The following is a 14,859-nucleotide window of genomic DNA, read 5'->3' on the forward strand; positions in this document are numbered from 1 at the left end:
TCTGGGGTGCACGCCTCTGTTTTATTTTTTTCATCCCACATAGCAGTGCTCGAAGGCTACATTCAGCGAAATTTCTGGCCAGAGGGATCTCGGACCATTCCATTACGTATAGAGCTTAAAAGTGGGCCCGCAAAGCCTACGGCGATGTGGTGTCTGAACACATATTATCTGGGTTTTTCTAATTCACTGATGGACTGTCCCACACAACAACGGAATATTTTACACTTAATGAGGGGACAATTGACAGTCCAATTCAACTGAGGGAGGGCTACAAAGCGGTTCTCAGGGGGACAAGCACTCTCGCTGATATCGGCGAAATAGAAGCAGCATACACAAGCTGTAAAGGAGGCAGAGATGGCATTGATTCTGACCGAAGAGGAATTTCTTGCTCCAGGGTCGCCGGCCACACAGTATGCTTTGTATACAGTGCAAGAGTCGCTGCGCAGGGTGGCATTAGACAATGCTAAACTGGCACACTGGGACATGCGCAGTGAGATGCATGAAATTGGGGACAAAGTGGGCAAAATGCTAGCATGGTTGGAAAGGCGAGACAAGAGAAACAGATATGGAAGGATGATACAGAATGTTCATGGGGAGGTCTTAACGGTGGATGCGGTCATTGAAAAGGAATTTGCTGCCTTTTTATGAAAAACTATACAGTCCCCTCCCCCTCGACCCCCCACCACAAGAGCTGTCCTCAGTTGATGGGCTATATAATCTCGATTCTGTGACCCTCCCATGTATCAGAGCACAGCAGACATTTGGTTTGGAAACAGACCTTTCTGAAGAGGAAATTGCTGCGGCTCTCTCTCAGCTGCAGACTAGGAAACCCCCTAGACCCAATGGCTTTCCAGTGAAGGTGTGGAAACAGCTGGGCGACCAGGTTGGTGGACCTCTGCACCGTGCATGCCTGTTCAGACGGGCATCTCCCCTAGACCGTAGGAAAGCTTGCATAGTAGTCCTCTGCAAACCCGGGAAACCACTGGAGTATTGCATTTCTTATCGGCTGATATTGCTTATAAACGGGCAGGACAGGGATGGGATGATCCTGCAGGACTGTCCTTACTCGATATTGGTTTCTGGCTTCACATATCTAGGCGTTTAGGTGGAACCGTGTCCCTCCGACTTCCTCCGGCTCCATCTCCGCCCGGTAATGGCCAAATTTGCTCTAGACACAGTACATTGGCAGGCTCTCCCTATGAATTTATTGAATGAGAATCAGAATGATGACACTCCCTAAGTTTCTCTACATGTTACAAAACACTCCACTACCTGTTCCCAGCGCAGTTTTTACCAAGATTGAGGTTAATCTTCGTGGGCTATTTTGAAGGGGGAGGAGGGGAGCAGCTATCTATTGCCCTTAAAACATTGTAGCGCTCGGTATGAGAGGGCAGGATTGGCCTGCCCAATCTACAGCAGTACTACTGGGCTGCACAGTTGGGTGCAGTGAATGACTTGTTCCATGGAGACCCGAGGCTCCCCCATATTGCAGTAGGAAGGGGATGGATGAGAGGGATGCTGCCTAAACAGGTGCTGTATGTGCGGGAGAGGGGGACCGGTCCTCCCAGCAATGAGCCTGCTCACCCAACAGGTATGGTCTGAGGCACATAAACACATAAGGTGGGGGGGTAGACCGACACTGGATCAACCCCTCTGGAACAATGCACACACACCCGATCTACTGAAAATGGGACAATTCAGAGACTGGGAGGAACACGGGATACTCGCCCTAGCCGCTGTAGTGCAAGTGGGACAGCTTCTCCCATTTCAATCAATCAATTTGGCATAAAACCTTTACGTACACAAGTTCATGCAAAGTTTGATAATACTTTCTATAATAAACAATTGACTTAAAAACATACAACATATTAATAATTGTAAAACATTACAATTGATTCGTTTTATATTATACAAACACTGTGAGAACTGTCTTGCATCATAAAACCCAACATAAAAATTGATAAATAGGAGATATAGGGGTAAAACTTATTGGTTTAAAGAGCACACCAGTCATTCCGAGAGGAGAGCCAAGCTCGCAGCCTCTCAGAGAATGGGCATGCTGTATGTCAGCACTCCTGGATCTATAAAAGGGGGCTCTGTCTAAATGGAAATATCATTATTAGACGCATTATTTCGTGAGGAGGCATTTTTTTGAAATCTCAGCCTTAGCAACCATGCTTTGTGCGTGTACCTCGCAGTAGCAAAAATAACGTGAAGCTCCAGAGACTGCCTTAAAAATGTGACTGCCTCACCTATGTGTTGAATGCCGACTTCGCTCAGAACAGGCTTCAACTAGGAGCGTGACAATTTTAGAGTCATGGGGCAGATTAGCAAGTAGTGCGTCATGGTTTTGCTAGATGCCCCGCATATGGGACACGCCCCAGAGCGGGTATCAGACCATAACTTGGTGAAAGATGCTATATGCAATATCCCCATCCTAAAACGTATGTACAATTACCGTTCAAAAATACCGGGGTTATTTTATCAAAATGAATATCCTACCCAACAGTCGTCCAGAGGGTTAAATATTCTGGCCCTAATTTTAAGAACATTGCTTTCAGCTTGAGCTGCTCTCTTGCTGCAATACTTGCATTCTTTTTCAAAGGTCTTCTGACCATCCCCACTTGGTCCACTGGGTATGTCCATGAATCGCTTACTCATAATTGAAGGACCTTTTTTTACATGTGCCACCCACTTGGAGCTTTTGCCCCCGTCCAATTAAAGCATCACAATATTTTCTAGACCCTGTTTTCCAAAGTCTTATCCAATACAGAACAGGCTTTAAAGCTACCTGGTCACTAATTGGAAGAGTGTCAAGTTCTAAGTAAACCAATATAGTTGGAGCACTTCTGGGGGAGTGGGGGGGAAACCAGTTATTTCAGGAACTTATGTTCAGATATATCCAACCTTCCAGTGTTGGATATCCCTCAAAGATCATAGCCATAATGCCTATTTTATAGTATAAATGCAAGGGATATTGCACCACTGGCATGTTTAATGAAAAAGGACTGACTAGCTCCACTATATTTTTCCAAAGTGATGCCTGACTTGAGCACCTGCTCTGACCAACCACAAGTAGAGGCGTAGCCAGGATTGTCTAACAAGTGGGGCCTGAAGCTAATATAGTTGTACCCACCGCAGTGACATTATCATCTTTAAATACCCACACAGTGCTGCTGAGTAGGCATTTACAGATTTTGGGGGGGCCTTACCCGCTCAGGCCCTACCCTGTCTACGCCTCTGACCACAAGACTTGTGAAACCTAATGCCTGGCTTGTCAAAGTGTTTAACTTGCTCCAATTTAAGATCATTCACATCAACTAGCAAAGGGCTAGGCTTTGTGAATTGAGGCTTAAACAGCATAACTTTTTTGTTTTGTCTGTGTTTAGGTCAAGGTGCAAATCTTTACACTTAGTTAAAAAAACATGTAAGGACTTCTTCAGGCCTAGAGGGGTAGTCGCCAGGATGACTGTATCGTCAGCATCAAATAATGCTGGATATGTCTCTGCTGCCATCCTGGGACAATCTTGACACTCCCTCGCCAGAACATGTATAATCTCTTGGCTATAGATAGAAAAAAGCAAAGGTGCCAGTACGCAGTCCTGTCTCACTCCCAAGACTGAGAAGGGCTGCATCCGCTCACCCCCAAGTCCATACTGTACTGTTGCTGAATTCTCTGAGTAGAGCAATTTTATAGATGATTGCAACTGTGCAAGGACATTCCGTTTTGACATGTTCCAAAGGGCATCTCTCGAAACAGAGTGAAACGCTGTTCTCAGATCAGAAACACAACCTAAAGCTTCATTCTCCGTAATGCGGTGTACTTCTGGATCATTGAGAAAAGTAAACACTGATCAACCGTGCCCCTGTACTTTCGGAAACCTGCCTGAAGGTCGCTAATAACATGATTAGTGTCCACCAACTTTTGCAGGAGACACAAAATCACTTTTCCAAATATTTTTTCAAGCACAATCAAGTAGAGATATTGTACGATAGTTACTGGTGGAGTCCCTTCTGCCCTTTTTTGTATATCAGTATAATTAACCCCCTTGTCCAATTACTGCTTTAGAAATGTTGCATAGAGCTATGACCCAGACTCCCTCTTCATCTGTGTCCTAGAAATAGTGCAATTTTAGACAGAGCTACCAAATCTTCAGAACTTTTATATACATTTGATAAATGGGACTGTCACCCTTCTGTACTTATTGAACACTGTTTAGTCTGGTCACCATTCAGCTTTTTGGCTGTAATCAGTTTCCAGAATGAGACATTAGCCACATCTGCTAATGCTTTCTGGAGAGTGCTCCATTGGTCTTGAGTAAATTCCTTTTTTTGGTATGGGTTAGACTCTTATAATCAGATCTTAAGAGCTGCAGCATGGCTTTATCTAAACCTGGTCTTGATCTGAATCAGTTAATTTCTAGTCCTTCCACATACATCATTGTACCAAGGAGCTTTAGTCAGTGCATGCCTCTTAGTATCTATTGCAGGTAGGGAAGCATATTCTCCCATTTGGGACACTGCAAGAGACATACAGCCTGCCAGGTGGGGAGAGCAATATAGTTATTTGCACCTTGCACACGCTATGAGGTATTTCCCCATCCCCTTTTATTTTAATAAGTCTTTGACCAAAACCATGAATCCCTTGTGTCAGAGTCTCATTCCTGGCTACTCGCATTCCTTTTCTTAACTTCCCTCATCAACTCATTCCTCTTCACAGCCACCTTTCCTTAGGATTTTAAGAAGGTGGTTATTCTACCCTTTCTTAAAATACCCTCGCCAGATCCTTCACCTGCACATTTTTTCCCCTTCTCCCTTCTACCCCTTATCTCAAATATAATTGAATGAGTGCTCCACTCTCAAATTATTTCCTATCTCAAAACTAACTCCTTACACCTTCTATCTAAATCGGCTTTCCCCCACTTCACTCTACAGAAACTACTTTTAGAATGTATTATGTCCTCCCACGTATTCCTCATCTTTTGATATCCATCTCCAGCTTCAGCTGCTTTGGAAAAATTTCGGCCGAGGGCGCTGTGCGTCGATGCAGTCGACTCGACATCACTCGAGGGTCTCCATCTCAATGTCATGACTGGTACATTGTGGCCTTCACATCAACATCATCAACCCCAAAGACCGGGTTAAAAAAAGGCAATGATTGGTGTCTTGTCGTGGAGCATAAGACGGGTAAGGTGTTGAAAGAGCGAAAAGGAAAATATGCGGCGGGTAGGCCCCCAACTAAATCCCCTCGATGACTGTTGAAAAAAAGCATTTGTGCAACGAGTCGAGCAGCGACTCACCTTGAAGGAAAATGTCCAGAAAGCGATCTCGATCCAGGAGTAGATTGCACCATACTCTTGCGTCTCGTCCCCTTTCCTCCATTTTGTATGGGCGTCCCTCACTATGGACGGGAGACAGAACATTTTTCACCAGAAAAAAGCTTCTTTCCCCTTTAAATCTAGAGGCGTGTAGGGGTGCGGCCCTGGGAGCATGGGCTCCCCTGACTGTGCCCACTGGAACCACTCCTCAGTCCTCTTGTCCGTGTCGACTGGATTGGACCGCTTTCACCAGCGATCCTGGGTTAGGCCTCCAGCCTTGTAATTCCACGCGCTCTTCCCCGGATAAGTATTTTCTTTTTATCTTCTTCTTGTCTTTACTCGGATACCTCTGTCCTCTGGCGCCATGCTCCTCCCTGGCACAGTTCGACGTCAGCAGGCTCCAGCAGGTGCTCAGCCTGCAAGGGGCTGTTCCCTACGTCTCATCACGCTCTCCGCCTCTGCTGCCCTGGCCCTGACCACGGCTGGGAGGCCTGTACTGCGTGCAATGCACATACAACGCACTCTTAAGAACAGGTTAGCCTGGTGGACGGGGCTCTTCGGAAGCCAGAGGACTCAAAGGAATTTGGCAGGACAAGTCCAGGCCCAAGGTAGAGGCACTGTTTTCATCCACACATAGTTGGGAAGGACCACTCACGTTCTTGCTCCAGTGCAGGTACCGAGGCTACTACTGCTACCGGCTGACAGGCCAAGGGGTCACTAGATCCAACCGGTGACTGCGATAAGGGGCCACAAGACTCTATTACCGAGTCTACACCCGAGGGGCTTCGCCCTAGTACCGGACGGAGGTCCGAGGGGGCGCCTGTACGCTCCACTTACCTCACAAGGCGACCCCTCCCCCCAGGAGGCGCAAGAGTGGGAGGGACCTTTCAGGTCCTGGTACCAGTGCAGGTTCCGAGGCTGATAAAGCTACCGGTCAGGCCGAGGGGTCACCAGATCCTAACGGACACTGCGCTGAAGGGCCGAGAGGGTCTGTTACCGGGTCTACGCCCGAAGGGCTATGCCCCAATACTGGACAAATGTCAGAGGGGGCACCTGTACGCACCACGTACCCCGCAAAAGCAGCCCCTTGCCCTAGGAAGCTTGGGAGTGGAAGGGACCTTTCAGGTCCTGGTACCAAGACTTTTCAGGTCCTGGTCCAGGGCAGGTACCAAGGCTGCTTGCTTCAGCTCCAAGCCATCAGGCTGAGGGGTCGTGAGATCCTACAGGTTCAATTGCTGGGTCTGCACCCTAGGGGCTACGCCCCAGTACTGGACAGATGTCCAAGGGGGGCACCTGTACACACCACACACCCTGCAAAGTTTTCTCCGTCCAGGAGGCACTAGCTCGGGGGGGGGACCTTGCAGGTCCCTGTACCAGTGCAGGTAACAAGTCTGCTACAACAGCTACCGGCCGCAAGGTCAAGGGGTCGCGAGATCCTACCGGTGACTGAGCGGAGGGGCCACAAGTTTATTTTACCGGCTAATGCCCCCCAGTCCCAGACAGATGTCTGAGGGGGGGCGCCTGTATTCAGCACTACCGGCGGCATTGCCATCGGCAATCCGCCTACCAGGCCCCATCCTGAAGTGCAGGGTAGGCCTCAACCTCGACTGCCAGGTGTCTTGGAAGAGGCGGGGCCCAACGCGGCAAAGACCACGACACAAGCACGTGGCACGCAGCCCTACAAAATGGCTGCCGGCCCAGATAAAATGGCAGCTCGTCCGACACCATCCCCCTTTGGGGAACAGGTAGGGGAATGAGTTTCCAGGTGGGACTAGTCTTCACTAAGTATGTGGCCCACAGCATACCCTCCATCGTCGCAGGGCCGATTCTCCTCACAGACGGTAAGGCAGAGTGGGTTCAGGCTGCAGCACCCTCAGGGTCCTGCGCCCATGCCCGCGCCTCCAAGCGCTCCACTGGCCTCTCTACTCTTCTGTTCTCTCGCCTTGCCAATGTTCCTCTTTTCTTATTGGTCTACCTGCCTATCTACTTGTGCTCATGCACTCGATCTTTAATTCTTCCATTCCTACCCTCTGGTATCTCCCCCCACGGCACTTAGTCCTTTCTGTCGCCATGCTCTCTCTCCTGGCTATCCTTGGAACATTGTTTATTTTTTCATTTTCTTTGTAATGTGTTTGTGTACTTATGGTCTAGCCCCTCCCTTTATCTCCTTTTTACTTTCTTTCTATATCCCTCCCCGTTCCCAAACTATTTGACTCCCACTACCTCCTCTCTGTGCCTAAACCTCTTGGTCCTCAATCTCGCTTCTGCTCTTTCTCACTCTTTCCCCAAAGAACTGTATGTCATTCTCTCTTGAGATCATATGTTCTACTTTTCACCTTTACTGCTCTCTGTTTAAAATATTTCTTCTGAACACTGATCCTTTGCTCTCCCATTACCTTTAATGTGTACTATTACAAATGTCCTGCCTTATATTTTCATTCAATTTGTATCTTTAACATTTTTATTTCCTCCTTCATGAAATGTATACGCTTCTAAATATTGTATGCAGCACTTCAGCAAAAGTGCTTTATAAATTAAATACAAATACACTCGTGCCGCCCTCCATATAAGCATGTGTTACTTATCCCTCCAAAGTTTTGCAACTTCTAACAATCTTCTGGCATCAGGTGCATTTTCTGAAGCAGCACTATTTTAATGTGTTTTTGCTGCAAAAATAAGTGCACTCAGTGTCCTGTCGACCATATCGCTCAGATTCCAGATTGGTTTTAAACTCATTTAGGATACCTTTATTATTGATCTTTTTGCTTGCTTGTGGTAAAATGCTTCTGTACGCTTGTCTCTAACGCCTCTCCATATTTGCTGTTGAACTGCTGCTTTCCATCTCACTTACCTTCCCCGCTGCCTGTCAAGATAACCCTATGCTGGGTTGCTTTGCTGTACAATAAGAGGAATACCTTTGTCTTTTTGTCCTCCCCAATGGACTTGACTGTATTTTCCCCACCCTACAAAGAAAAGGTAAATGTGTATAATGTAAAATAACCCTTAAACAATGCACTTTCCAAACCACTATTCATTTCCACAAGTCCCCACTCATGAGCTCTCAAGTGTTTGTTTTTTTCACCAATGCACAATGAGATCTCTCTGTAAGAAAGCTGTTTTTATTATTATGGTATTGAGCGCAGACCTAGCTTCGTGAAGCGGCAGAGCACTTTGCACGGAGTGCTTTACAGAGGTATACAACAGTACAGATGCTTAACGGCCACTTTTTAGAGTTAAAACAACAGATATACAGCAGGGGGTTGGATACAGAGGAGAGGTACAGCTGTACACAGTGGCGGGGAGGAGAGGTGCGGACGCAGTGTGGGGAGTCAGGTGGGGCGGGGGGTGACGTGGTGGCCTGTGTGTTGAGGTTTTACAACAGGCGTGGAGCCAGCACCTGCTGTAGCCATTTTTCAATAAATGATTTTGAATTTCTGCTCTCACACTCTTCTGATAGCCCGACTACTCTGGGATTGTTATACCTGGTTCTTTACTGCATTTTCGGAGCACTCTTCCAGTCACCAGAAGTATCGTATCGTGCTCTGTTAGATAGTAATTGGTATGCCCTTTCCTCAATAGATGGTAACCGCTCCTCCACCTTTGTAACTCTCTTGGCCATTTTTGAAGTTTTTGTCAGATATACAGAACCTCCGCAGGCACTGAGCTTACCTTTTCTTCCAGCGTGGTGCATGAAGCCTGTATCGCTTTAATTTCATTTGTAGTCCTTATTTTTTCTGTATCATTGATCATTTGCCTTGCTCCTGCTTCAGTTGATTTTTGCATATATGACATAGATTGTGAGCTGCCATACTTATCCATTCGGGATTGATGTGTGGCCTGTCTCAGGCCATGATTCAAAGCTTTACGCTAATTGTTCCACACGGATAAGTCACTAAGGGTGGGAACTATCAAATTGACTTTCTAAGTTTGTGCAACTTTTGACATTATCCAGCCTTGTTATACCATTAGGAGCTCTTATTGAGCGGTCAATATTTGCCCCTATGCTTTCTTTCTCACGTGTATTTGGACTATAGTGTTTGCCGATCTGAATTGTCGAGGCCCCATCCCCAAGACCCCTTGAGCTAAGATCAGTTCATATACTGTGCAGAGAAAGTAGTAATGTTACTAACCAATCACTTTAATTTCTGAATACGTTTAGGCATGATAATTTGTCCGGTTGAGTCACGGGACATTGATGATTGCCTCAGTGAGAAGTGATCAAACACCCATTTCTGCTCCATCCTTGCCGCTTCATCTGGATTCTACTTCACTCACAGCCAATTACCATTTCACCAGAGAGTCCATAGCTCTTCCTACAGCCACGAAGCATGTACCCCTTTTGCCTAGTCTGCAATGTCTGAGGCAAGACCTGTCAGATCGGGATTCTGCCGTGCAGTCTTCCAACGGGAACAGTCCCTTAGGAGACTGAAATCCTCTTCTGTGTCCAGAGAAACCTCCCTGCACTCCCCACTTGGCACGGTTCAGTGCCTCCGGGACTGCTTTTGACACAGCAAGGGAACCACCTCCAGCCTTTGCCTGCACTATCTGCCATGTTTGGTGTTGCCAGCAGGCGTGTGGGAGAAGGGCCCGACAGACAACCAGCTAGGACTGACTCATATTTGACCAACCTCTTGCCAATATCGTGGTGTGTAGGTGGAGAAACTTTCACTTCACTGTAATATTGTTGAAATGGGTAGTTGCCCAGGCTCTTTAAAGGATTATTTGTCTGTCAATGAGAGCTATGAGATTTAACATGCTAGTTCATTGGTTACTACCCCTCATCTCCCCTAGCCTCCTACTGCTTATTTTAAGCTATAACAATCTTAATCAAGGTAATTTATCATTCTGAAAGTGTAATGCAGCCTGTTAGAAGTAATTGTTTCATTTGTGTCTCCAGGTAGCCAAGGCAGCATTTCAGAGAAATAATGATCCACTGGATGCAGCTATTTTTTACCTGGCAATGAAGAAGAAAGCTGTAGTGTGGGGATTATTCAGGTAAGACAGAATTGCGTGATGGTATTCAGAATTTAAGTTTGACTGCATTCACTGTTATTTTTCCACACTGTCCTTGAGTGCAACATTTTTACATATCACTTTTTTTTTTTTTATCTGTCATCTCGCTGACACTTTTTGCCACTATTTTGGCCCCAATTTAACTAAATTTTACTCTTAGGGACTAAGAGTATGAAGATTACAAAAGGAAAACACACTGAGAAACGGGACAGACTATCACACTCTGACAGTAGACTGTACCACTATTATAGACACGCAGAGTCAGGCATAAATCCTGATGCTCCGATGTCTCCTTTTCAATCAGAATCAAGCCCCGAAAGCGTAGAAAGTTCTGAAACTTACTCTAAAGATGGTAAAACCATGGATTTTTCAGAATTTTAAGGTACGACCGAGGGAACTCTCATTCCCCTCAACCCCTGAGAATATGCCCTCAATAGAAGATTTCTTTTTGAATTTTGACCTGCTAGCAGAGCAATTCGGATGGCCTAAAAATCTAAAAATATGTTATATGGGGCAATTGCTGAGAGGGGAATTACAAACTACCTACCAGTTACTCAATCTACTAGTGGGGGCCACCTTTACTTCGTTTAAAGAGGGACTTCTTAAGAGTAGGTCAGACCAGCAACTTCTATAGGCAAAAATTAAGAAGTATCCGACTGATTCCAGGAGAAACCCCTTTAGAACTAGGAGAACAAATTAAAAATACAGTAGCTTTATAGATGGCTAAATAAAATCTGGATGAACTGATGAAAATTATAACCCTAGCACAATTTAACTTGTTACCTTCTTATTTACAAAAGTTGGTGTTGCAGCTAAATAGACCAAGTCTCACGCTAGCTGTTGATACGGCCAATCCCATTCGAAGGCTGCAAAATACTTCCATGCCCTACATAGAGGAGAGGATAGAAAAGATCAAAAACTATTGTACCGCTTTATGCTACACACATCAGAGCAAGGGGGAAACCTTTCTCAACCAAAAGAACGGATGTTGAAAGAAAGGGTAGAATTTAAAATACTAGAACCTAGACTTCGAGAGGAGACCAGAAGAGAGGAGCCAAAAAGCATTCAACCTCTTCCCCCATTTGTTTCTCATGCAGAGATACCCGTCAGATGTCAAGACACTGTCCAAAACAGCAAAGGGAACAACCTATGGAGATAGGATGTCTGAGAGGTGAGGAATGGGAAGATCCAGAAGAAATTACAGAATCAGTTAGCATATGTTTGTCATTCACCCACAGAATTCACCTATGAAACAGCTTTGCTTAACGGCAAGTTCCTAAAAGCAATAATAGATTCTGGTAGCAAACCGCAGTAAGAGCCGATCTAGTTTCACAAGCAGACATTGAGAAGTCCACCCTAATTAGGGTTATCTATGTGAATGGGGACAGCGAAATGTACAACAAAATCCCAATTTCGATTAATATTAGAGTGGAGGCAATGCTCATTTCAACAGCTTTTATCCCAGAGCTTCTAGAGGTGGTCATCATAGGCAGGGACTTCCCTAATTTGGCCACCTTCCTTCAAGACCTGACACCTTCACCATGCATACCCAATGGCTAACTAATTTTTGTTCCACACCTCCCCCATATGGGACTGGACAGAATTGAACTTCCAAGATGCGGTTATCCACTGTGGGTCTACAGTTAACTGTGATGGGGAATACTTAAAGAAGCAAACAACTCACTCAAATGTTATGGGATTTTCAAGAAATATTACCAACAGATCACAGTATATACCAAGTCCAAAGGAAAATTAGGGTAGTATGCAATGGTGCTTGGACCTTTCATCTAACTGTTCTCTTCAAAACCATAGAAAAGGGAAAGTCCAGAAGAGAACAGATAAGGCCACATCGCATGGGGAAAGGGTATGTGAGAAACCAAAGGGTGTTTCACTTGCTAGGCCCCGGGGATCTCTCTCTCAGGTGGCCAGGGCTCAGCCATCGCACTTGGATCCCAACCCTGCGGTCAAACAAGTGAGGGAGGATCACCTGGGAAGGTGGTCCTTGGGGACTGATGGAGGAGCGCACTTGGGCAAGATGCGGTATCACCTTTTTTTTTAATAGAGTGAATAGTGATTGCTTTCCTCAAGTCAAGCGGGCCAACAGTTGTTAAAACATTGATTAACTGCCGTTGTTTTAAATGTTTCTTTAATTATGAATGTGAAATTGGAAGGTGAATGTGTATGCCACATAATATTTTCTAAATGCAAATGTTAATTTTGTTTTTGGTGTGGTTAACCTAGTCTTTACTGTGAATTTCATAATAGTGTTCTGGTTTTTCTCTGTAGGTCGCAGCAAGAAACAAAGATGACTCAGTTTTTTGGCCACAATTTTAATGAAGACAGGTGGCGTAGAGCAGCTTTAAAAAATGCATTTTCTTTATTAGGAAAGCAGCGCTTTGAACACTCTGCAGCATTTTTTCTCTTAGCAGGTTCTTTAAAAGATGCAGTTGAGGTAAGCAGAACTTTTGTTAAAGTGATTTTGTACCCTCACAGCATTGACAGTGTTCTTGTCCTATTTTTAATAGGACACATAGTATTTATAAGTAGCTGTTACATAAACAGCCATTAGTACTTTCTACATGTGTTTTTATTCATGTACACATCACTCCAAGATTAGAGACCATAGCTTGTAGATTAACTGTAAATAAAGGTTAATCAAGGAAACAAATTCACACATTTATAAATAACTTATGGTGATTTACTGCACTCTAATCATGTTAGCATATCATATATATATATATATATATATATATATATATATATATATATATATATTATGTTAAAAAAAGGATATTGCGCCACTCGTCCGAAGGCCTCAAGGCGCTCACAAGACAGGCAGACATGAAGCAGAAAAGTGAGAGAACACACGCGAGGAGATGAATATAAACCTCATCTGAACCCACGGTCATGTAGTTATCTTAATCCAACTTCTTATCAAAGAGAAATCTTTCTAGACGTTTATATTTTTATAGAGCAGTGATAGCCGCCCTATAGTTAAGGTGAGTCGGACTCCCATAGGAACCCCTCAAAATTCGAGTGTTAATAACTTTTTATATAAGTAACATATTTGACCGAAATTCCGAAAGTCATTAAGGACTCTCGCCCCCACTCCCTCAGTCAGCAAAGTTTCATGAAGATTTCTTAAAAAATAGTTATTTTGCGTCCCAAACTTTTTTTTTTCTCCCAAAATGCTACTTACTTCCCATTCATTTTCTCATAGACAAACTAGTTCAATTTTAGCCAAAGTGCACAGCCCAAACTGCTGGACAGATTTGGACCAGGTCCAAAACAACTTGAGCGCAAAGGGTTGACTTGCGATCCATGCATGGTTTGTGGCTATTCAATGCAGTAGTTATTTAAATATTTGACGGAGAAGGGGGTGTCCCATTGTCAAAAATAAATGGCTATGGCTCAGGGATTTGCCTGAAACCAGGTTTCTTTTTATAAATGAAATGACCGCCATCTTGTTATTTCTCTCGATGAGAGAGATATCCGCGGCTATAGCTTGGGAAAATGAAACGCTGGACAAGGCAGGCACATAACATACAACTTCCATTAGGCTAGAAGGGGGAGGGGTGGCGGCTAGACGGCACTAAGTGAAATTTGGGAGTTGGAGGGGGTCTAGGGACTGAGTTTGCAACATGAAGTTTTCGAGGGGATTGGTTCCTCCGTCGTATTCCATATCTATGACAGGTAATCGCCACTGCTGCTTCGGAAAATTGTCTGCGTCCTGCATCAATGACGTCGATATGCTGTCCTTGAGGGCCTCCGTCGAGCCGACGTCACCGGATGTTATAAGTAGGACGCACAACGCCCGTAGCCTCAGTTGTCTTTTACCGCGAACGTGTTCGCTTCAGAGATCTCGGCGCGCCTCGGTTCTTCTGAGTACTTCTATCAGTTCTTCAAACTTGTTTTGTTTGTGAAGATATCATGTCTTCGTCTTCTTCTAGCCGTGGCCGGGTTTCAAGAAGTGTTGGCACTGCGGTTCCAAGATGTTGCTGACGGACCAGCACAACACCTGCCTCTGGTGCCTTGGTGAGGACCACGCCACGGATGATTGTGACGATTGCCAGTCGTTGACATCGAAGGCCTTTCGGGAGCGGAAGAGGAAGCTTTCTGTCGGTAGGGTGTCCATGCCCCGAAAGTCGAAATCCGCTGGGTTTTCGACCGAAGATTCGAGAGGCGACTCTCCGCATCGTTGGCGTAAGTCCAGGGGTTCTCGGTCCCGGAGTGGGTCCCGCCATTCCTCTGCCTCTTCGAGGCACTTGCAGAAGCGCCGTCATCGGTCGCCTTTCCGTCCTCGTCTGAGGACTCTGCCCGTCGGCAGGATGCATTTCGTATGGAGATGATGGCGATTTTCCAATTGCAGGGCTCCGTTCCGTCCGTGCCTTCGAAAGAAGCCAGCAGGGAACGTGCTAGGGCCGCCGCTCGCACGCTTTCGGGCTCGGGGTGGTCGGCGCGATCATCGGGAGCCTTCGAAGTACCGATCGGACGACAAGGTGGATCGCTCTAACCATGCCCGCTCCAG

General features: G+C 45.6%; 1 protein-coding gene across 2 annotated transcripts in view; it reads left to right on the forward strand.

Moving 5' to 3' along the window:
• The window catches only part of DMXL1 (Dmx like 1), a 1,868,248-nt gene that overhangs the window by 877,522 nt on the left and 975,867 nt on the right, over positions 1-14,859 (forward strand). For both annotated transcript variants that reach the window (XM_069625559.1, XM_069625560.1), the window contains exons 21-22: positions 10,216-10,313; positions 12,618-12,783. In XM_069625559.1, the coding sequence (XP_069481660.1) occupies positions 10,216-10,313; positions 12,618-12,783 (264 nt within the window). The remainder of the gene's footprint in view (positions 1-10,215; positions 10,314-12,617; positions 12,784-14,859) is intronic.

This window comes from Ambystoma mexicanum, chromosome 6p (genome assembly GCF_040938575.1).
Source record: "Ambystoma mexicanum isolate Mex_15411 chromosome 6p, UKY_AmexF1_1, whole genome shotgun sequence".
Classification (NCBI taxonomy): Eukaryota; Metazoa; Chordata; class Amphibia; order Caudata; family Ambystomatidae; genus Ambystoma; species Ambystoma mexicanum.